The 20,879-nt window shown below is 44.4% G+C and overlaps 2 protein-coding genes, 1 long non-coding RNA gene and 9 other non-coding genes across 19 annotated transcripts; 11 read left to right on the forward strand and 1 right to left on the reverse strand.

Annotated features, from left to right (window-relative positions):
• Positions 1-679: 679 nt before the first annotated feature.
• On the reverse strand, positions 680-6,535 carry LOC133661976 (tripartite motif-containing protein 2-like). Of its 5 annotated transcripts, XM_062065593.1 has the most exons (16): positions 6,472-6,535; positions 5,804-5,823; positions 5,564-5,733; positions 5,348-5,490; positions 5,101-5,281; positions 4,779-5,038; positions 4,573-4,711; positions 4,327-4,497; positions 4,073-4,253; positions 3,899-4,002; positions 3,667-3,834; positions 3,432-3,600; positions 3,291-3,361; positions 3,088-3,228; positions 2,854-3,022; positions 680-2,777 (listed from the first exon to the last, which is right to left on the reverse strand). In XM_062065593.1, the coding sequence occupies exons 3-15, from the start codon at positions 5,660-5,662 to the stop codon at positions 2,870-2,872; spliced, it is 1,980 nt and encodes a 659-aa protein (XP_061921577.1). In that variant the 5' UTR covers positions 5,663-5,733; positions 5,804-5,823; positions 6,472-6,535; the 3' UTR covers positions 680-2,777; positions 2,854-2,869. The 5 variants fall into 5 exon arrangements, with proteins under 5 accessions (XP_061921577.1, XP_061921578.1, XP_061921579.1 ...); XM_062065594.1 differs by having other exon boundaries at positions 680-3,022; positions 4,779-5,029; XM_062065595.1 differs by having other exon boundaries at positions 680-3,022; positions 3,899-3,993.
• Positions 6,536-6,744: 209 nt separating this feature from the next.
• On the forward strand, positions 6,745-12,534 carry LOC133661978 (uncharacterized). Of its 3 annotated transcripts, none has more exons than XR_009828045.1 (11): positions 6,745-6,930; positions 8,979-9,034; positions 9,226-9,281; positions 9,474-9,529; positions 9,715-9,770; positions 9,961-10,016; positions 10,207-10,262; positions 10,453-10,508; positions 10,697-10,752; positions 10,941-10,997; positions 11,067-12,534. It is a non-coding gene; the product is annotated as an uncharacterized LOC133661978 (long non-coding RNA). The 3 variants fall into 3 exon arrangements; XR_009828043.1 differs by having other exon boundaries at positions 6,759-6,930; positions 11,170-12,530; XR_009828044.1 differs by lacking the exon at positions 10,207-10,262 and having other exon boundaries at positions 6,752-6,930; positions 11,170-12,533.
• On the forward strand, positions 9,069-9,160 carry LOC133662953 (small nucleolar RNA SNORD14). The gene has a single exon (XR_009828195.1). It is a non-coding gene; the product is annotated as a small nucleolar RNA SNORD14 (small nucleolar RNA).
• Positions 9,317-9,408, forward strand: LOC133662954 (small nucleolar RNA SNORD14). The gene has a single exon (XR_009828196.1). It is a non-coding gene; the product is annotated as a small nucleolar RNA SNORD14 (small nucleolar RNA).
• On the forward strand, positions 9,564-9,655 carry LOC133662973 (small nucleolar RNA SNORD14). Its single transcript, XR_009828215.1, has one exon. It is a non-coding gene; the product is annotated as a small nucleolar RNA SNORD14 (small nucleolar RNA).
• Positions 9,804-9,895, forward strand: LOC133662976 (small nucleolar RNA SNORD14). Its single transcript, XR_009828218.1, has one exon. It is a non-coding gene; the product is annotated as a small nucleolar RNA SNORD14 (small nucleolar RNA).
• Positions 10,050-10,141, forward strand: LOC133662977 (small nucleolar RNA SNORD14). The gene has a single exon (XR_009828219.1). It is a non-coding gene; the product is annotated as a small nucleolar RNA SNORD14 (small nucleolar RNA).
• Positions 10,297-10,388, forward strand: LOC133662956 (small nucleolar RNA SNORD14). Its single transcript, XR_009828198.1, has one exon. It is a non-coding gene; the product is annotated as a small nucleolar RNA SNORD14 (small nucleolar RNA).
• On the forward strand, positions 10,542-10,633 carry LOC133662955 (small nucleolar RNA SNORD14). Its single transcript, XR_009828197.1, has one exon. It is a non-coding gene; the product is annotated as a small nucleolar RNA SNORD14 (small nucleolar RNA).
• LOC133662952 (small nucleolar RNA SNORD14) lies at positions 10,786-10,877 on the forward strand. The gene has a single exon (XR_009828194.1). It is a non-coding gene; the product is annotated as a small nucleolar RNA SNORD14 (small nucleolar RNA).
• Positions 11,033-11,125, forward strand: LOC133662957 (small nucleolar RNA SNORD14). The gene has a single exon (XR_009828199.1). It is a non-coding gene; the product is annotated as a small nucleolar RNA SNORD14 (small nucleolar RNA).
• Positions 12,535-13,964: 1,430 nt separating the features above from the next.
• On the forward strand, positions 13,965-19,277 carry LOC133662793 (zinc finger protein 827-like). 2 transcript variants are annotated; one of them, XM_062066950.1, is made up of 9 exons: positions 13,965-14,485; positions 15,295-15,650; positions 15,734-15,952; positions 16,024-16,461; positions 16,522-16,579; positions 16,661-16,716; positions 16,805-16,844; positions 16,938-17,117; positions 17,192-19,277. In XM_062066950.1, the coding sequence occupies exons 2-9, from the start codon at positions 15,410-15,412 to the stop codon at positions 17,805-17,807; spliced, it is 1,848 nt and encodes a 615-aa protein (XP_061922934.1). In that variant the 5' UTR covers positions 13,965-14,485; positions 15,295-15,409; the 3' UTR covers positions 17,808-19,277. The 2 variants fall into 2 exon arrangements, with proteins under 2 accessions (XP_061922934.1, XP_061922935.1); XM_062066951.1 differs by lacking the exon at positions 13,965-14,485 and having other exon boundaries at positions 15,069-15,650.
• Positions 19,278-20,879: the final 1,602 nt, after the last annotated feature.

Here is a 20,879-nt window from a genome sequence, read left to right on the forward strand (position 1 = left end):
TTGGTTTACAGAGTAAACAACAAACAACTAAGGTTTTGGGCATTGTTTTCTCTAAACGCATACATTTAGCTAAATATGGCCACGGACACGTATTTTTGTGGGTTTCCTGCACACCGTCTTCATCACTGTGGGATCTGAGCTGAGGATGTCGTTGTGGCTTGTGAAACCATTTGACACAATTGAAGATTAAGGGCTATATAAGTAAACTTTGATTGATTGATTTATTGATTGACTAAAGGAAACGTCTAATCTGCGGGAGAGAATCCCCCTGACATTTTCAACTACGGTTCTTTTTTTTTTGAGTCGTCAGCTTGAAGCGTCTCTCTGTCTCTGACTCCCTCATCGTCCTGTGACATCAGTGTGTGTCTGCTAAACTTAGCCAATTATGACTCGACATACGAACACCAAACAATCATCATGGATTTTCTCCGTATGTATAAATGTTCTCATTTATCCAGGTCATTGGATTTTCTCCATATTTTTTTTTTGGCCTGAATTCGCAGTCCATTTTCTCTCTCTTTGTAGCTTGTAGCTATGATGTAAGGTACCAAGCTACATGGCTCTTAAAAGCACCTAAGCTACAGGAAAAGCTACTTGTTAAAAACGTAGCTAAGTTACCGCCAAGCTACTGGAAAATGTAGTTAAACTATGTAGCTTAGCTACATGTAGCTTGTCATATACTGTGTCCACTGTGTACGGTTGCCCGGAGGAGGGGGTCCCCACATCTGCGGTCCCCTCCAAGGTTTCTCATTGTATCCCATTGGGTTGAGTTTTTTCTTGCCCTGATGTGGGATCTGAGCCGAGGATGTCGTTGTGGCTTGTGCAGCCCTTTGAGACACTAGTGATTTAGGGCTATATAAATAAACTTTGATTGATTGATTGATTGATGCATATTTCCGATTTCTGTCGTAAAAGAGGATCGCAATATTTATACGCTTAAATGCTTTTTTCCTTTGTAGGGTGAATTGCAACCACTAGTCTCTCCCCTTTTGCTATGCAGCCCAGATGGCAATTATCTAAGGTGGTTAGGTCCAATCACCACACACTCAAATAGTGAGTGTGTGGTGATTGCCACTATACTGCATTTTGCTGTACAGTGGAGAGCGCACGACATTGTGCAAATGCGTCAGAACACAGAAATGATCCAAAGCCAAAAACACCATCAACATATAAAAAAGAAAAATACTGCAAATGCCAAAAATACACACAAACCCTAAAACAACTGCATGAGAGAAATTTTTAAAGTAAGGCACTATGGACACCAGACACAATGATTGGACAGGCTACGATTTTGGGGAACTGTACCAGACAACTTTTTACACAGGCTTGGTAATCCAGCAGACAACACAGACAATGAAGTTGGTTGACAGCTCAGTTTTATGCGAGGCAACAGAACAAGTGTGACTGATAAAGTAGACTAATGCCTAGACTTACCAAAATTGGAACTTGGGCATATAGTAAAACTGTCTATGCATAGGTTTTGACCATATACTGCAGGGTATTATGCACAGTTTTCTTGTGTCTTCCAAATGTGTATCATTACCCTGCCATATGTATTGTGTCTATATCTAGCTTGTGCAGTGTTACAAGGGAAAAATGATATCAAATAATGAATACAAACATAAAATAATACTAGCATCCGTCTTAAAAGGCAGCGGGATGCCAAGTAGAAAATTTCAGTGAAAAGGTAAATTTTCGTCAAACACTGTTTTCGCTACACTATTAAAGGGTACCTGTGATGATTTTCATACACATTTAAAACACTGGCCCAATTACTATATATTTGATATGCTTTTGGTGTAAATTCTGCATAAATTTTGCTCCACAGTCACTTAAATAACCCGTTTTTTGAGTACTGCAAGATGTTTGTTTGTAGAGACGTTCCCAGATTGCAAATGAATCCACACTCCACCCTCTCCAAAAGTATCATAATTTATATTTAGAAAATATGCACTGTTTAAATATATACATTGAAGTTGTCACCGCTATTTTCTTCCTGGACAATTCACTTCATAAACATTATATAGATACACCCGGTCACAACATTATGTACATCTGCACACTCTTCAGAGAGTGCAATAAAAAGCTGCTTTTAGCAGCATTTATGTCACTGCATATTACACATCAGTGTTGTTATGCGCATGCCAATATCAGATGAAAATAATACTTTATCCTACATTTTTTGGTGTTTCCTCATAGCCTGGCTGAGAGCTTGACTTAATTTCCAAATAGGTACATCCACCTCACTGTGACATCACAACATAGCTCGATTGCAAAACCCAGCGAACAGAGGCATCCAAAACTACATGTGCGCTCATGCCAAAATGCATGAAATTTCTAAATTGGTAATTTGGCATTGTTTAACACAAGTATCTAAAATTGTAACAGCATTTATAAATCAGAAAAGACAACATTTATCGTAAGTCTTTGGAGAAAGATATCCCTCAGTTCTGGCACCCCTGGTAGCCTGGCTAACTTATATTGTGTTATATGTCATTTCTCTCATGTAGCTGTGTTATGGGTTTGTGGAAGTTTTTCGCATCTTTCTTTTGCATTTGGTTTTGATCCTGCAATGTGATTGAAACATTTTTCATTTGAATACTTATGCACTCAAAAGGACTAAGTGTAAGTACAGAAGTGCGCCAATTGAAACAGTATTTTGCATTTAGGGCTTTACCTTTAGCAGTCACCGCTAAGGAAGTTGGCATGTACTCTTGCTGCATTGCTTCCTGCAAACTGGCAGATAGGGAAGTACTGAAAAAGATTTTTTTTGGCTCCTCCCATCACCGCCATCATTACAAAATGAGATCAAATTATCCTATACATGTCCACATCTCAAGGAGATCAACTGACCTCATCCGGACTGCCATCACTGCAGGTACCGGTACACTTTGAAGCAATGGTTACCCGAGTCGGCCACCACCACGTGTCCGTCATCCGTCAGGGCCAATCCCTGGGGCCCGTACAGGGGGTCAGCCGATGTGTTGATGTAGGACAGGAAGGACCCGTTGCCGTCAAACACCTGCGTGTGTTTGAACAGGAAGTCATCGAGTGTGGTGGCTCAGCGGCGACACCCCCACCTTCTACCTGTATCCTACTGTTTCCCCAGTCAGCCACAATGATGTTCCCGTTCACGTCCACTGCCACACCTGTGGGGGCGTTAAACTGTCCGTTGCCCTCACCGTTGGAGCCGAATTTGAGCACCAGTTCTCCTTCTGGCGTGAAGACCTGCATGTACACAATAACGTTAAAATCGGAACGCCCGGTGTGAACTCAGCCGAATGCGGTACCTTAACTGAGTGGTTGTGGAAGTCGCTAACGATGATTTCATTTTTTTCATTGACGGCAGCAAAGTGTGGACCTCGGAGACAGGAGCACACAAAGGTTAGCCACGTCACCGCCACGCGATCCCGCTAATGCACGCTAGCCACCTGCAAACTGCTTGTCGCCGTTTCCGCGGCTCCCGAATTTGGTTACGAGCTTGCCAGTCAGCTGGAAGATGAACACGGTGCACGCTTTGTTGTCCACCACAATGACGTGACCGTTGCGGTCCACAGTCACGCCCTTGGGTCCCATCAGCCTGGCGGAACCCAGTTTGGCCTGCGTGATGACGTTAGCGTTAGTGTGACAAGATGAGCTTGGCTAATGCAACGCCTTGATGCTCACCTTGAACTTGCCGTCGCTGGAGAAGATGCTGACCCACTTGTTGTCATAGTCAGCGATGATGATGTCGCCGCTGGGGTGCACAGCCACGCCAGTTGGGCGCTGCAGTTGCCCCGGCGACCGTCCACGCACACCAAATCGACTCTTGAATTCTCCCTTGCTGGAAAAAATCTGGAAGGGAAAAAAAAGTGCTAGCATGGTGCCATGGTGGTACAGAGGACGGCAGGTGCCTCACCTGCACACATTGGTTGTTGCTATCAGCGATCAGGATGTTCCCGTCCGAGGCGGCGGCGACTCCTTGCAGGTTAGTAAACTCTCCTTTGTTCCGCCCTTTGGTTCCTGAACACACAGGAAGTGGCCTGAGCACCTGCCTGCTCTCAGACGCTTTCTTATTGCTTGGGCGTCTCACCAATCCGAAAGATGAGATCGTCTTCAATGGGGTTCTGAGTTTTGCGGCGTGGTGTTCCAAGGGCACTGCTGGCCCTCTTGGAACTCTTCTTCTTTTGTCCAGGGGACTTTCCCCGCCTCTTGGCGCCCTCGGAGGAGCCTGTGGAAGGCGTGGCGTTGGCCGTGGCGGAGGATGGCGACACCTGGCAGAAAGGTAACAGTTTAGGTCTAGGCTTGCCATGTGTAGTGTTGGCACCCCACATGAGCCGCACCCACCTGCGGCCTGCTCACGCTCAACTTGAAAGGACTTCCTTTGATGTGCTGGTCGTACAGGCGCAGAGCCAATGAGAAATCCCCCTCTTTGGGCACCATGTAGACAAACTCGTATGTTCCGTTCTTGCGGTCTACCATCTCGCCGTCTACAATGCTGCCATCAGGCGTAAAGACCTGCAGGAAGAAGAGGTCAGCCCTGCCCACAACTTGGCCTTAAGCCTTGGATTGCTGCACAGACGTAAGGACAACCTCGGCTGACAAGATAGCGTTGCCGCTCTTGCAGGCGCCTCCTGACTTGTCTCTTGTTACAATGGTAACAGAGGCAGGAAGTCCCACAATGCACTGTTCCAGACCGGCACCCATGGCCTCACTCTGGCTCGCCACAGCACTGAGAGAGAAGAAGAGGAGACGTCAGGCATGCTCGAGAGGAGTCACCAAAGAGGACTGGGCCTCACCTGGTGGTGACGATGGTCCCCAAGTTGTGGATCCACTTCCTCAGGCCGTCCGTCTCCAGGACCAGGTCCAGCTGGTCATTCTCCTCTGGCTGACACGGAAAGTGAAGCCCAACTAGCTCCTCCAGTTTGTCCTTGAGCTCCAGCTCTGCTTCTAAGCTGCCGCTGCATGCTTCCGTGGTCAAGGCGTCTTTTGCACGTGCACAGGCTGACTCCACAGTGCCCTCTCCCTGCAAGAGGCTCTCCAGCTGAGCCTGAAGAACCTGCAACCACGACAGGTTATCATGGCAGCCATCTTGCTTTGTGAATAGAAGGTGGCACTCACCTTCTGCTTGAGTCCAAAGGTGACCTCCAGCTCCATGAGAAGAACACTCTTTCTCACGTCCAGCTGCTTGTGGAGGTCCTCAAAGCTGCCCATGATGTCCTCCTCGATGGCAGCTTTCTGATTGCTTAACTGCTGCACCATCTCTCTGACCAAGACCACGGCGTCGGAAATTTGTGGGAGTCTGGAGACACAGTGGCGGTCAGCGCCAAAGGCGGGGAGGTCGGCGTGCATGTGGTTGGTGTGTCACCTGTCATGAGCAGATCCTAGCTTTGCCTGCAAGGTTTGACGGTGTTCCTCCAAGGCTTGGCTTAAAGGTACCCTGGCGTGCTCCTTGTCATGCACACACTCATCACACAGCGTGCACACACACACACAACAGTATTCAGACACCTGCGGAAGAGACAGCGTGAAGAATAGCGACACGAACATGCATGCACGTGACGCCGCCATGTGACCACCTCACCTTTCCGCCGTGTTGCGGGCAGGTGTCTTTAGTGGGTGGAGCCTCCAGGACGGTGCACTCCTCACTGCTGCTGTCAGGGGAGTGTTGCTGCGCCTCCATCTGCCAATGCTAGTCTTTGAACACGCCCCCCTTGCAGGGGAGGGCTTGGCGGTCAGGTGACGTCTCCGCTACTTCAATGCATGAACGCAAACATGGCTGCCACTTTTAATGCGACGGAAACAGAGGAGAAGAAGATGTTACCTTCTGCGGTGGACGGCCTCCTGCGGAAAACAAGGACACACTTCCTGCGATAAGTGGGTCATGCGTGTGGTGATGCTGCGGTTGCCAAGGTAACAGACTCAATTGATGCCAAAAAGTAGCACCTTCGCCAACCTTTTGATCCTAAAATCCTGCAATTAGTGAGACACAAAAAACATCATTCTCTCCTTCCAGCTGTGTTTGGGGGGCGGAGGGGGGGGGGGCGCGCACGCTGAGCGGCGGCTGTCACCGAGCGACACATGTCAGATTGATGTTGTTGCTGTATACCAGAAGGTAGCGCTGTAGTGCACAGGAGTCTGTTAAAGACATGTTTTCTAAGTCTTCTCTTCTTTGCCGTGGTTTTCAACTCACTGCGGCCACTAGACGGCGTGTTCTTGCGTGGTCAAGGTGTGCATCGAGCAGATGCCACATTTACTTACAACTAATGCGCGCATGCACCTGGACAAGTGCAGACGTGACGCAGCTGCTGTTACTGTTAGCACTCAGGAGGCTAACTTCATCTGCACATGCAGGCCGGATGTCACACACAGTCACACACACATCAGCAGATTTTTTTCCCACATCATGTTTCTCAGATGCTCCTGTTGCCTCCCTTCATCATCTATCCATCATCCATCCTCTTTCATCACTGTCCAGGTGGACACACTCACCATGTTGCAATGTGATGCAGTCGAGCAGCGTGTGTGTGTGTGTGTTTTCCAGCCTCAAGCCATCCTTTTCTCCAGTGTGTGGGAGGGAGGGTATCATCATCATCATGGCAACACCAGCAGCTTGCAGCAGACGGAGGAGGTGGAAGAGCTGGAGGGGGAGGGGCATCTGATCAGCTTCAATGTAGCATCCACCAATCAGGAAGAAGTTAACTCTCGGTTTTATAATTTAATGCGCGGTATTTCATCATATTGAATATTTCCAAACATTTCACAATTCAAAACAATTGTTAAATTGCGTTGACTATTTTGCAGGTAAATAGGATTGTCATTGTGTTACTCCAAGCCGCTAGGGGGCGATGACGTGAAAGGGGATAACTGCCACGACATATAAAAAGGGCGGAAACACTCCCAGACGGTCGATTTGCCGAAGCGGACGACTGAAGATGCCATGTCTTAAACGTAAATATATTGTTTTCTTACACTTGTATCATCTGATATTGTGATTATCAATTTGACAAAAGTGTAGCGTTGCAGATTGTGTTACTGGTTTCGCACATCGATGCCTCGTTTTTACAGATGGCTTTCGGTTGTTTCACCGTCGCTCTGGTGTGTCGTTGCTACACGTTGTTGGAAAATACTGTAATCACATTTCAATGTGGAGCAATTCGACCAGGAAGCCATTATTTCAGGTTTTTTTAAAAGTACGTATTAAAAGCACATTTAAAATTAGGATATTTAAATTTCTCCATGTGGTCAACACGGAAGTATGGCTGTGGTTCTATGTTGTATCAAGTATACCTTATTTATAAATCTTGACCCGACAAGTTTGAGAATGACATTCTTGTGAATTAGTTTTTCAGACTTATTATGTACCGAAATCGACCATGGTCATATGTAGTCACTAGAGCAGGGTTGACTCTTATTCTTTGATATTTTTACATCTTCAGACAGTGTTGTCGCTGTGATATTTTTTCTGCCATTAATAGTTTCGACCAGAAAAAAAAGGGATATTTTTTAAACTGAACCAGGGGCCTCACTGGTAGGGGTGTGGGAAAAAATCTATTCGAATTCAAATAGCGATTCTCACGTTGTACGATTCAGTATCGATTCTCATTTTTCAAAAATAGATTTTTATTTTTTATTAATCAATCCAACTAAATAATACAAAGCAATACCATAACAATGCAATCCAATTCCAAAACCAAACCCGACCCAGCAACACTGAGAACAGCAATAAACAGCAATTGAGAGGAGACACAAACACGACACAGAACAATCCAAAAGTAAATAAATGATAAATGGGTTATACTTGTATAGCGCTTTTCTACCTTCAATGTACTCAAAGCGCTTTGACAGTATTTCCACATTCACCCATTCACACACTGATGGAGGGAGCTGCCATGCAAAGCTCTAACCAGCACCCATCAGGAGCAAGGGTGAAGTGTCTTGCCCAAGGACACAACGGACGTGACTAGGATGGTAGAAGGTGGGGGATTGAACTCCAGTAACCAGCAACCCTCCGATTGCTGGCACGGCCACTCTACCAACTTCGCCACGCCAAAGTAGTGAAACAAAAATTAATATCAACAGTATCAATATTAGTAACAATTTCAACATAGCAGTGATTAAAAATCCCTCATTGACATTATCATTAGACATTTATTTAAAAAAAGAATAGTGTCACAGTGGCTTACACTTGCATCCCATCTGTGTCCAATATTTTCACAAAGATAAAATAAGTCATATTTTTGGTTCATTTAAATAGTTAAAACTAATTTACATTATTTCAATCTGTTGATAAAACATTGTCCTTTACAATTATAAATTTGTCCCATCCCCAAGGGGATGGGACAAATGCAGAGGACAAATTTCACCACATCTAGTGTGTGTGTGAGACAATCATAGGTACTTTAATCTTTAATCTTAAAAGCTATTTACAAAAATCTACTACTCTGCTTGCATGTCAGCAGACTGGGGTAGATCCTGCTGAAATCCTATGTATTGAATGAATAGAGAATTGTTTTGAATCGGAAAAATGTCGTTTTGGAATCGAGAATCGCGTTGAATAGGAAAAATCTATTTATAATCGAATCGTGACCCCAAGAATCGATATTGAATCGAATCGTGGGACACCCAAAGATTCGCAGCCCTAATCACTAGGCTTGTATTTATGCCCTCCACCCCATTAGGTCGATAAGAGAAATACTTTTTCTTTTTACTATCATGCTAATCAGAAATGGTTATTAAAATGTTACTTAATTAAATCACATGACACTATTGCTATATAATTTAGTTTGAATAATGTAACTGAGCAAGTTTTAAACAGCCCTTGTGGGTGAGTTACAGGTTAAAATAACTTAGCACCCATATTGTGGCCACTTAACAATATTGTATTTGTCAACTTTAAAATTATGTATTTTTTTAAGTAAAACATTTAAATATTTAGGAGGGATTAGGTCTGGCCATGCCAATGCACTGAAAACTAAATGCTTCCTCCTGACTTTTAGGTGAGGTAACTTCCTGTGGTGGCCATTTTGTAAACCAACAGATGAAGTTGCAGCAGGTACGTACAAAATGTTTTTAAAAATTCTTCATTGTCGCTATGATGACGAATTTCCTACCATTCGTAGTTTCCACCAGAGGTCAGCTGACCAAAGATGGTTTCAACCTTCCTTGGATGTCTGAGCGACATGTTAATCTGCATCTGTGGACTGTTTGTTGCATTGAATACCAATTTATATTATCTGACTTTAGGTGACGTGACCTCCTGTGGTGGCCATTTTGTAAACCAACAGATGGCGTTCCAGCAGGTACGTACAAAATGTTTAAAAAAAATTCTTCACTGTCGCTATGATGACGAATTTCCTACCATTCGTAGTTTCCACCAGAGGTCAGCTGACCAAAGATGGTTTCAACCTTCCTTGGATGTCTGAGCGACATGTTAATCTGCATCTGTGGACTGTTTGTTGCATTGAATACCAATTTATATTGTCTGACTTTAGGTGACGTGACCTCCTGTGGTGGCCATTTTGTAAACCAACAGATGACGTTCCAGGAGGTACGTACAAAATGTTTTTTAAAATTCTTCATTGTCGCTATGATGACGAATTTCCTACCATTCGTAGTTTCCACCAGAGGTCAGCTGACCAAAGATGGTTTAAACCTTCCTTGGATGTCTGAGCGACATTTGTGTCTGCGGACTGTTTGTTGCATTGAATACTAAATTCTTTTGTCCGACTTAAGGTGATGTAACCTTCTGTGGCGGCAGTTTTGTAAACCAACAGAAGAAGTTCCAGCAGGTACGTACAAAATGTTTTAGAAACTTTTCATTGTCGCTGTGATGACGATTTTCCTACCATTCGTAGTTTCCACCAGAGGTCAACTGACCAATGATGGTTTAAACCTTCCTTGGATGTCTGAGCGACATGTCGGTCTGTGTCTGCGGACTGTTTGTTGCATTGAATACTAACTTCTTTTGTCTGACTTTAGGTGATGTAACCTTCTGTGGCGGCAATTTTGTAAACCAACATATGAAGTTCCAGCAGGTAAATACAACATGTTATAGAAATTCTTCATTGTCGCTGTGATGACGATTTTCCTACCATTCGTAGTTTCCACCAGAGGTCAACTGACCAATGATGGTTTAAACCTTCCTTGGATGTCTGAGCGACATGTCGGTCTGTGTCTGCGGACTGTTTGTTGCATTGAATACTAACTTTTTTTGTCTGACTTTAGGTCATGTAACCTTCTGTGGCGGCAATTTTGTAAACAAACATATGAAGTTCCAGCAGGTATGTACAAAATGTTTTTAGAAGTTCTTCATTGTCGCTGTGATGACGATTTTCCTACCATTCGTAGTTTCCACCAGAGGTCAACTGACCAATGATGGTATAAACCTTCCTTGGATGTCTGAGCGACATGTCGGTCTGTGTCTGCGGACTGTTTGTTGCATTGATAATAACTTATTTTGTCTGACTTTAGGTGACGTGACCTTCTGGGGCGGCCATTTTGTAAACCAACAGATGAAGTTCCAGCAGGTAAATACAAAATGTTTTAAAAAATATTCAATGTCGCTGTGATGACGATTTTCCTACCATTCGTAGTTTCCACCAGAGGTCAGCAGACCAATGATGGTTTAAACCTTCCTTGGATGTCTGAGCGACATGTCGGTCTGTCTGCGAACTGTTTGTTGCATTGAATAATAACTTCTTTTGTCTGACTTTAGGTGACGTGACCTTCTAGGGTGGCCATTTTGTAAACCAACAGATGAGGTTCCAGCAGGTAAATACGAAATGTTTAAAAAAATATTCAATGTCGCTGTGATGACGATTTTCCTACCATTCGTAGTTTCCACCAGAGGTCAACTGACCAATGATGGTTTAAACCTTCCTTGGATGTCTGAGCGACATGTCGGTCTGTCTGCGAACTGTTTGTTGCATTGAATACTAACTTCTTTTGTCTAACCTTAGGTGACGTAACCTTCTTTGGCGGCCATTTTGTAGACCAACAGGTGGAGTTCCAGGCAGGTTGGTACATGTTTTTGTAAATCTAATCAATGTTGTCGCTATGATGACTATTTTTCCTACCATTCGTAGTTTCCACCAGAGGTCAACTGACCAAAGATGGTTTAAATCTTCCTTGGACGTCTGAGCGACATGTGTATCAGACTGTATCCTGATGATTCTCCTCCTATCACAGGTTGACCACCAGCTCGGGACGTTGAACCAGAACCACATTTGTTTTGTTGGCATCACAAGACCTTGTTTCTTTGTTGAAATGTTTAAGTTAAATAAAATTACCTAAACAATTTGATGTCCTTTAACCGTTAATACGTATAAGAACCCGTATCCAATTGGGGCATGTAGGAAACCTTTGAGTGGTTTTCATGTGACTATGGCAGATTATGGTTTCCCTAAAATGCTGGTGTCAGGTAAATTGTGTAGGTGCTAGCTCATTACCAAAAGCTAAGTTTCTGCCATTTAAGCTAATTTTAATCAATCTAAAAATTTAATTAGGGGTCATATTTAAATTCAACCACTAACTTTATCCTAGCAAAGAATCCAGGAAAAACAAGCTAAATACATCTATATTGGGCTTTTAGAAAGTGTAATGGGATGTTTTACAATAGCAAAAACTTCATTTAGGAAAAAAAACTGGTACACATGTATTTTACAAATGGGGTTAGCCATGAGCAATGTAACCAACATGTATTTGTAACACCACAGGTTTGATATCCTAATAGGCTGCAGGCCCCATATTTTTTTTTTGCTTACTTCATAGGTTAAGGTGGTGTGGCCCACTCAGCCTGGACGGCTAATGTTATGGACTCTTGAGAAGTGCTAAAGCAGGGGTGTCCAACTTGTTTCTATTGAGGGCCACATCAGTTATGACTGCTCTTGGCAGTTTGCTTGTAACTTTGTTTTAAATGGATTTGTCTTATACAGGTGAAACTTCAACAATTTGAGTATAATGCAAAGGTTAGCCTATTCCAGCAATTTGATTTGGAAGGTGAAACTAAAGACTAGCTCATAAAATGCAGCCAAGAAATGTCAAACTTTTTGAAATTTTGATTATGGCTTACAGTTTCTGATAATCTGTAAATGTTTTTTCTCAAAACTGAGTTGTGATATCAAAATCATAACAGGCATGACATATCTCACTTGGCATGTAGTGAGTTTGAATCGTATATTTTCTCATTTGAAGTTTGAAATTATTTTTTCCGCAATATTTTATTTGAGTTTCAGTGTTTCACAATTGCCAATGGCAACGCAAGTATATTTGTAGTACACAAGGCAATTACTGCTTTACAGAAAATTACCTCAAAAGTCAATTCAAATTAAATTAAAAACCATCGTAAATTAAGTGGTGTTCTTCAGACCTCGCCCCCCCCAAATTCAAGACTCATGGGAAAAATACATTCTATTTTGCCGCCACACAGTGGAATGCACTACCAACAGACCTTCAAATTCGAACTTCCCAACTAAATTTAAAAACTGCCATAAAATCATGGCTCAGCTCAACCTCTACCTGGTCTGAACCAAAATTGATCCCCAGCAACTTTCCGAAGCATCAAACAGGTTTATATGTGGTTAGAGTGTGTATATATATTTTGTCATTCTGTTTTGCACACTTGGAGTCAACATGTACATAGTGTATATATTATTAAATCACCTGATATGTATACTGTGTAAATGTACATCATTTATCCTTTTTTTTAAATATATATACAGGTTATATATCTTATTATTGAATGTATCAAATGTGATGAATATTTAATGGACCACAATGGCAACATGCCTTTTGGCTTTTTGTGCCATCGATTTGCCTTTTTAAAGCATTACTTGGATTCAATTCTTTAATATGTCAAACTTCTCAATGAATCAATGTATAAAATACTGTCATGCAATATTAGTGTTTTCAGCCCATATGCATTTAGTTGTTTATATAGAACCTTTAACCAGATAAGAAACCCATTGAGATCAAGATCTCTTTCACAAGGGTGACCTGGCCAAGAGGTTAACAGCACATGTCACAGAGCAGTTTCAAAAAAGTAATACGTTGAGACATACATTTTAAAATACATAAAAGACAACTGTAAAACAATAAAGATTTACACCTTTTAAAAACACAGGCACTGTGCAAAAGTCTCTTGCTGTTTGTCCCTCAGGACAGAACGGAAGTCTCCAAATGGAAGTAGTTCAGTGAGTTTCAGTTTCGTCTGCAATGCATTCCATGCCATTGTTAGAACGTAATGCATAAGAGCTGTTTTTTCTTTGTAACAGAGTACACAAGTATGGAGGTATTAAACCCAAAAGAGCCTTAAATGATAGTCAATGTGTGTATCTGCGTGCACTCAATGAAGATAAGTCTGACTTCATATATTGACAGTGGTGGGTGAGACTACGACAGCCAGTAAAAAATCTTAGTGCTGAGTGAAAAACTGTCCAAGGACTGGAGGCATTTAGATGAAGCACTAAAATAAAGCACGTCTCAATAATCAATTACGGGCAATATAGTCGCTGTCACCAATTTCTTTCTGACTAAGAGAAGCAGTTTTTATTTCTAAAAAAAGAAACCAAGCTTTACCCTAAGCTTAGAGACCAAGTTGTTAATATGGGCTTTAAATTATATTTATGTACTGTAAACAAATCTGGTAATTTTTTGATCAAAAACTGGCAGCTAAGTTGCCATAATTTTACCATAAAATATGTTGGATTTTACAGCATATATAAAAGGATTTTGGCAACTGTGTTTGCGAGTTTTTATCGTTTGAACCTTGTCCTTTTTAGTGTACAATTGGATAACGTGCTTTGAAACCCTAAGTCAAGCAAATTTTAAATTATTTACATTTATAATAAACTACAATGTAGAATTTGTACATCATTAAAATGTAAAATATATGCAATAGCATGCAGTGCATGCATTTATTTGGTAAAAATGAAAACTTAACTTATTTCCAACCTTTCGCACCATATCTGGCCGCTGGGCCCTGAGTCACCTGTGTGACTTTTCTGCACCAACCTGTGGGGTTTCTCCGCAAACTCAACCTCGGCGGCCACTAGAGGGCGCCAAACACGGGTGCCCCCCCGCCCCCAGTCCAAATCAACCGAAGAGGTTCCCACATGTCCAGGACCGCTACTGCTCCAACTGACCAACGTTCTGCTGGTCTGAGCGTGTGCCCGCCTGAGCCGCGTGGACGCACACGCTCAGTCTTTCGAGTGCGCGCGCGCGCTCACACGAGCGCGTGAGAGAGAGAGAGAAGCCAGGAAACAAGAGAGCAGAGAGGAAAAAAGGCGAGCTGGGGAGGAGGACTATGCTCCATCTGCCCTGTGCTCTGTGACCGAGCCTTCATCCTGGCCTGTGCCTGGAAGAGGACATCTCGTGGCGGCTTCCCACTGTTACAAAGTGGAGCAGACGCCACAAGACAATAAGGACTTGTCCTCCTAAGACATGACTGGTCTACATTTAGTGTCTGCCCCGGACTGCACCATCCCAGCCTTGACGCCCGGCACCGGTAAGTGTGTGAGGGGGGGAAAGGAGGGAGGGGGCAGCTAAAAAGGCGTCATCCGGTGGTTCTGGTCGGTGGTCGACGCTGCCTGACCCAGAAGATGACTTCAGAGGTCCTATGAGGTCGAGTTCCGTTCAGCCATGTTGCAGGGGCATGATGGAAGGGCGGAGAGCTCTTGACACCTGCCCTCCTTCACGGTACCGCCGAGACCGCGTCCGAAACGGCGCTGCCTCGGTACAGAATTGGCGCACCGTCCTCCCACGCCGAGAATTGACTTTGTGACTCTGCGTGTCAGCCATGTTGCCGCCAGTAGGGAACACTGTCGAGTCCTGGGGCTTTGACACCACCGACCGGTACCGAGGAGAGGGGGCGGCGGGGGGGGGGGGGGGGGGGGGGGGGGGGGGGGGGGGGGGGGTTATGAAGGAAGGGGGTCACGGTCGTTTTTGGACTCCCGTGGGACATCAATGTTGGAAGAACCGGCTCAGTGTGTTTTTTTTTGTGTGTATTTTCTCCATGAAAACTTCAAAAGAACATTTTCATGTGTTCTAGAATACTGCTAAGCTATATGTGTGTGTTAACAAGTCTCTGCAGATCGAACCCCCTCAAGCATATTATTTATTATTTACATATTTAATAGTATAGTGGAGTTTTAAGAGAAATTGTTTTTGATGACAATTGTTTGAGGGAAGGTCAGGGCAGGACACCATGCAGACGTTACCATGGAGATGGTTATTATTGATACCATGAAATATTTAATAATTGATTGATTGGCCGTTTGAGTATCTCTCGCCTCTCATCACGTATGCCTCTTGCAGGTCATTGAGAGGAGCAGATGTTCATCATGCTCTCTCCTCTGCGGCCGGGCACCTTCACATCTTATTTTAGCATCGCTCCTCGTGTGAGTGTGTGGACCTCCTCCCTCCTTGGAAAATGAAGCGTGGGTCGAGCGCTTTACGCCCTCCTCCTCCACCTCCGGATGCGGCCCAGCGACTCACACAGTCGGTAAACATGCACACACACACTGACCACAGAGCTAACAGGCCGCACGAGCATTCCAACAACAGGCTGGATGCTCGCGCCGCGAGTTCGAGCCCCTTTCTGGCAGCCACCTCTCTCTTCAGCCCTGATGTCAGCACCAAGATGGCGTCTGACCTTCTCATCAGGCTGTCAGGTCACACACACACACACATACCCACACACACACACAAACAGAGCGTCTGTCTGATGCCTTTTGTCCCACTCGTTTGTCTTCAGAGGCAACCCAGAAGGCCCTGGTGCCTCCTGGAAGTGGAGCTGAGGCTGAGAGACGGGAGGCCTTGCCGGAGGGACAAGGGGGGCAGCAGGACGAGCCTGGCCCGGCTCTGTCCCCGGACGGCCCCGGAGCAAGTCCCAATCCGCCCTCGCTCACACTCACTCCTGATGGGGACGCCGCAACGGACACGCTGGCTTCGGACCTCCTGAGGAAACTGGCCGGTGTGTGTGAGGGTGATGGTTAGCGCGGATTTGCAGCGGATGCTAACCTCAAGGAATGTCTTTCATGGCAGAGAGTCAGGTCGTCACCCCGCTAGGCGTGAAGGTCAAAGAGGAGGAGGAGTCCATGGAAATCAACACGCTAACAATGTCAGATCTCATAAGAGACTCTCCAAGCATAAGAGGCCGCCATCTTGTCGCCGTCAAAAGAGAACCGCTCAACTGGATGGGAATGGCAGATCCACGTGGGATGTGTGCTGCAAGTTGCCGAGTTCCTGACAGCGGGGTTACAGATGGGCCGCTCGCAGTCAAACAGGAGAAGAAGGTCCTCAGCAGACACATGGAAGAGGAGACCAGAGACAAGTTTTTATCTGGAGTCAGCACAGAAGAGCAGCTTTTCTTTGGAGACCAGTTGTGTTCTGGAGCCAAAATGGTGGAGCAGTGCCTGCGGGCGGCGCTCTGGCAGGACATGTCTGTCAACCTGGCGTCCACGCTGCTTTACCAGCTCTCAGGTAGACACACACTCAATCCACTTGTCAATCCTTTCTTTACGTTGTGTTCTTGGTTTTCAGAGCGTGTCACTAAGTCCAACAGTTTGCCGGCACAAAGGACAACCCCCCCCGCCAGCAGGTATGTGTCCCAGTAACGTCTTCTTCTCTGCTTACCTGAAGCGTTACGTGCATCTTGTGCATGTCTTTGTCTCACATATAGTCTAGTCCTAAAGGCAGAGCCAACATGGACCAGCCGCCCTTTGGACTCTCCCCATGGTAAACACACATGGGATAAGTTTGAAGTTGTACATGTACCAAAATAAATTGAGAGTGTGGTTTAAAACTTTTATTTTGTCTTCAACAGGAAGTTCAAGCAGCCTTAGAAGTGGCAGCTTCTTCTACAGGTGAGTGCCTTGACTTCCTCCTATGACAAGCTTAATTGGGTCCTCTTAGAAATGGCGTTGCCATGGTTACCAAGAATACTTCCCTGTCATAAGGTGTCACGTGTGCGGCTTCGAGACCGATGGGCGCCTTCTATTTCACGATCACATGATGGAGCACCGGCAACGGGAGCGCGGCTCCTTCTCACTACGCTGCTGCGTGTGCGACCACTCGACCACGCAGGAGGCGGCTATGAAGGTGCACGCCGACACGCATTTGCTGGTGGGAGTCAACAGGTGCGTGTCAGAAAGCGTGCGTTGCTGTTAAATTTATGTTCCGTTAACCACGCCTCTACCTACGCCCCCGCCAGATGCCCCTTCGCCCCTCCTGCCAGCAGTGCACCGACAGTTGCCACGGCAACCCCGCTGGAGACGAGCACCTCAGAGCATCGCTGCCGCATCTGCCAGAGGTCGTTTCCAGGGCAACAAGAGCTGCTGGTTCACTTCCAGGGTCATCGTCAAGGCAACCAGTACCGCTGCGAGCGCTGCGGCCACCTGACACGGACCGCCAATAAGCTGGTGGAGCACGTGCGCGTGCACACGGGGGAGCGGCCCTTCACCTGTGACCTTTGCCCCTACAGCGCCAAGCGGCGGGACAGCCTGCGTCTGCACTGCAAGGTCAAACACGCATCGCGTGGCGTCGCCACCACGAGCGCCAGTGCCACCAGTGTGCACACCCACCGCTCCTACGCGCACGGAAATGACCCCAGCAAACATGTGGGGCGGCTTCACAGTGACGTGGATGCCGCACACACCTCTCTTCCTCCCTCGCTATGCGATGGAGGCTGGAGGCGGGATTTGTCTCCTATGGTGTCAATCACCACGCTGCTCGCGGTCAAAGCTCGCTCTCCTGCACCGCCCTCCTACTCCCCCTTTTCTTCCAACAAACTTTCCTTCCTGGGCTACCTTGGCCTGACGTCTTTGTGAACGTCTTCTTCTGACCTCTTTTCTCATGGCTGCATGTCACCTCTGCTTTTCACCTTTTTGCTCTCCTTGGTATCTTCACCTCCTTGGCTGCTCAGGACTTGTTGAGCGATGGAAGTAAAGCTCACTACCATATCAAGTCCATGCAAATGTCATCATTGACATTTGTTCGCATTGTACTTGCTATGCCTGCTTTTAGCCAATCATGACTCCTTTTATTATCATTAGGACAAAAAGGTATCCCTGAGTCTAAAATGCATATATTATACAAGTACAAAATAATATGTAAATGTTTTTAATTGATTATAAATAAACTGTATATTATAAATAGTTTCTTATTTGTAAGTTCATATTTAAATTTAGTATTTATTGTATAAAAATAAAATTTTCAATAATTAATGTGTTTATTTTTAATTAATTGATTATTAATACAATTTTACTTGTTTATTGTATGTACAGTGGTCCCTCGCCACATCAATTAGATTTTTTTGGGGGGATATTTAAATAAATTCAAGCATGTTCAAAAAACTTTTGGGTCTTAAAGCATTTTCAAGCATAAAATGGCCTAATAAACTGAAAATATCAATATTACAGTAATAATGGCCATTATATGAGACAAGAGCGTGCAGTATTGTGGCCACTGATTGGCTCAGCCAAAGGCCGCATTACTATATTGGATTAAAAGAAAGGTGACTTAAGGATGTTATTTCATGTCTAGGAGGCTCCCACAATGTTGGAAACCTACCTTAATTAGAAGATCATACATAGTTTTTTATGCTCTAGCTATGAAAATATTTGATTTATAATGAATAATTCCCACTTTACGGAAATTAATTTATTGCGGGCATGTTCGGAACCAATTAACGGGGATAAACGAGGGACCAGTGTACTGTGTGTGTATGTCTAGACTTTTGGGACACGGTTTATTGTCTGCCATTCTCGGGAAAGCCAGCTTCCAAATGAGCGCAATGGGATGTATTTTTGCTGACAAGACAAATATGTCATTCAAACAAAGCCATGGTACAAATGTTTGTGTTTTTTAGCCACAGCTAACCATCGTTAGCATGAATGTGATTATCAAGGACTATCATCTCATCAGTTTATTGAAACTGCCTGACATTTTATAAAAATATATTTTTTGTTAAGTTGACACTTTGTATCTTTCAAATGTTTCGCTGACAAGCTTCACTAGCGTCATCGATTGCTTATGTTGGAACCTTTTGAAGGACAGACATGCTCCTTTTAATCTTTGTGTTCAATATTAACACTCGTGTGCACTTTGTCTGCTTGCTGACACAATAAGTCGAGTCATTGTAGAATTTTTACATCTAATGATTGTTTCTTTGCTTGTATTATTTTCACCACTGAGCTAACAGATCCAGCACGCGCAGCTCTAATATACACCACGGTTGGCCTCCATCTAGTTTTGGCTGGATCTTGTTTGCTTTTGCTTGATCAATAAAGTGAAACTTGCAGTTGGATGGAGTTTCTCATTGCAATCAGAAGCATATGAAGAAGTGACAAACATTCGATCAATAAACGCATAGAGAGAAACGGGCCATGAAGGTCACACTCCTTACAGCTCATGAGTAGGAGGACGAGTGTCAATCGCCTTGGGCTTTGCCCCTCCCCATCGCTGCTGGTTGCCATGGTAACCTGGCATGTTGTAACTGTGCATGGAGCCAAGGGAGCTTCTAAACAGATCATTATTACATTGGACTAAATGAAAGGAGGAGTGGTGGGTCAGGGGAAGGATGGAAGCAGACGACGGGATGCATGCAGTGAAAGGTCTGGGGTCAAGGTAAAGATATGGCCCGCTTAAATTATATCTTTATTATTGTAATGGTAATGGTTTAGATTATTTTGAATATGCCTCCCTGGGGAAGTGTTTAGTGCACATCCGACCGGTAGGAGGCCACGGAAAAGACCCAGGACACGTTGGGGAAACTATGCCTCCCGGCTGGCTTGGGTATGCCCCGGGATCCCCCGAGAGGAGCTGGACAAAGTGGTTGGGAGAGGGAAGTCTGGGCTTCTCTGCTTAGGCTGCTGCCCCCGCGACCCGACCTTGGATAGGCGGAAGAAGATGGATGAATGGCTGGAACATGCATGTGACGTTACTTTGAATTCCGTCACATAATTACAGTTTCACAATTCAACATCTTTGAAAAGGAGTAAAAAAAAGAAGCAAAGCTTATTTAATCCTACCCCGATGCAGCAATTTGTTCACTTCCTGTGTTTAACATTTACCAATTGTATACTAAAAGCAAAAAATATGTGTAATAGTAAAACTTTGTAGATAGCTTATTCAGATATAAAGAAAAAAAACACTAAGTGAAGGAGTAAAAGTTGGCAGATACATTGTTTGGTATTAAATAAGTACAGGATGTGCCATAAATATTGCCTTAATTCATGATAAAATAATGAAGAATAAATATATATAACACTACTAAAACCAGTAAGTAAAAGTTAAAGTTAAAGTACCAATGATTGTCACACACACTAGGTGTGGTGAAATTTGTCCTCTGCATTTGACCCATCCCCTTGATCACCCCCTGGGAGGTGAGGGGAGCAGTGGGCAGCAGCGGTGCCGCGCCCAGGAATCATTTTTGGTGATTTAACCCCGAATTCCAAACCTTGTTGCAGAGTGCCAAGCAGGGAGGTAATGGGTCCCATTTTTTATAGTCTTTGGTATAACTCGGCCGGGGTTTAAACTTACAACCTACCGATCTCAGGGCGGACACTGCAACCACTAGGCCACTGAGTACATTGTATAACGAATATAGATGGCATAAATCAGGGGTTCCTATCCTTTTTGACCTTGGTGCCCAACTTTTCCACTACAGAGGGGACCAGGGTCCACTCAAATATCAACACTGAATAATGATCTTACTCTTGATTTTATTCGTATTCAATAATTATATGTAACCTACTTAAAGGCCTACTGAAACCCACTACTACCGACCACGCAGTCTGATAGTTTATATATCAATGATGAAATCTTAACATTGCAACACATGCCAATACGGCCGGGTTAACTTATAACCGAGCTATACCGTGGGACGGTATAGCTCGGTT

Source organism: Entelurus aequoreus, linkage group LG12 (genome assembly GCF_033978785.1).
Source record: "Entelurus aequoreus isolate RoL-2023_Sb linkage group LG12, RoL_Eaeq_v1.1, whole genome shotgun sequence".
In the NCBI taxonomy this organism is placed as follows: Eukaryota; Metazoa; Chordata; class Actinopteri; order Syngnathiformes; family Syngnathidae; genus Entelurus; species Entelurus aequoreus.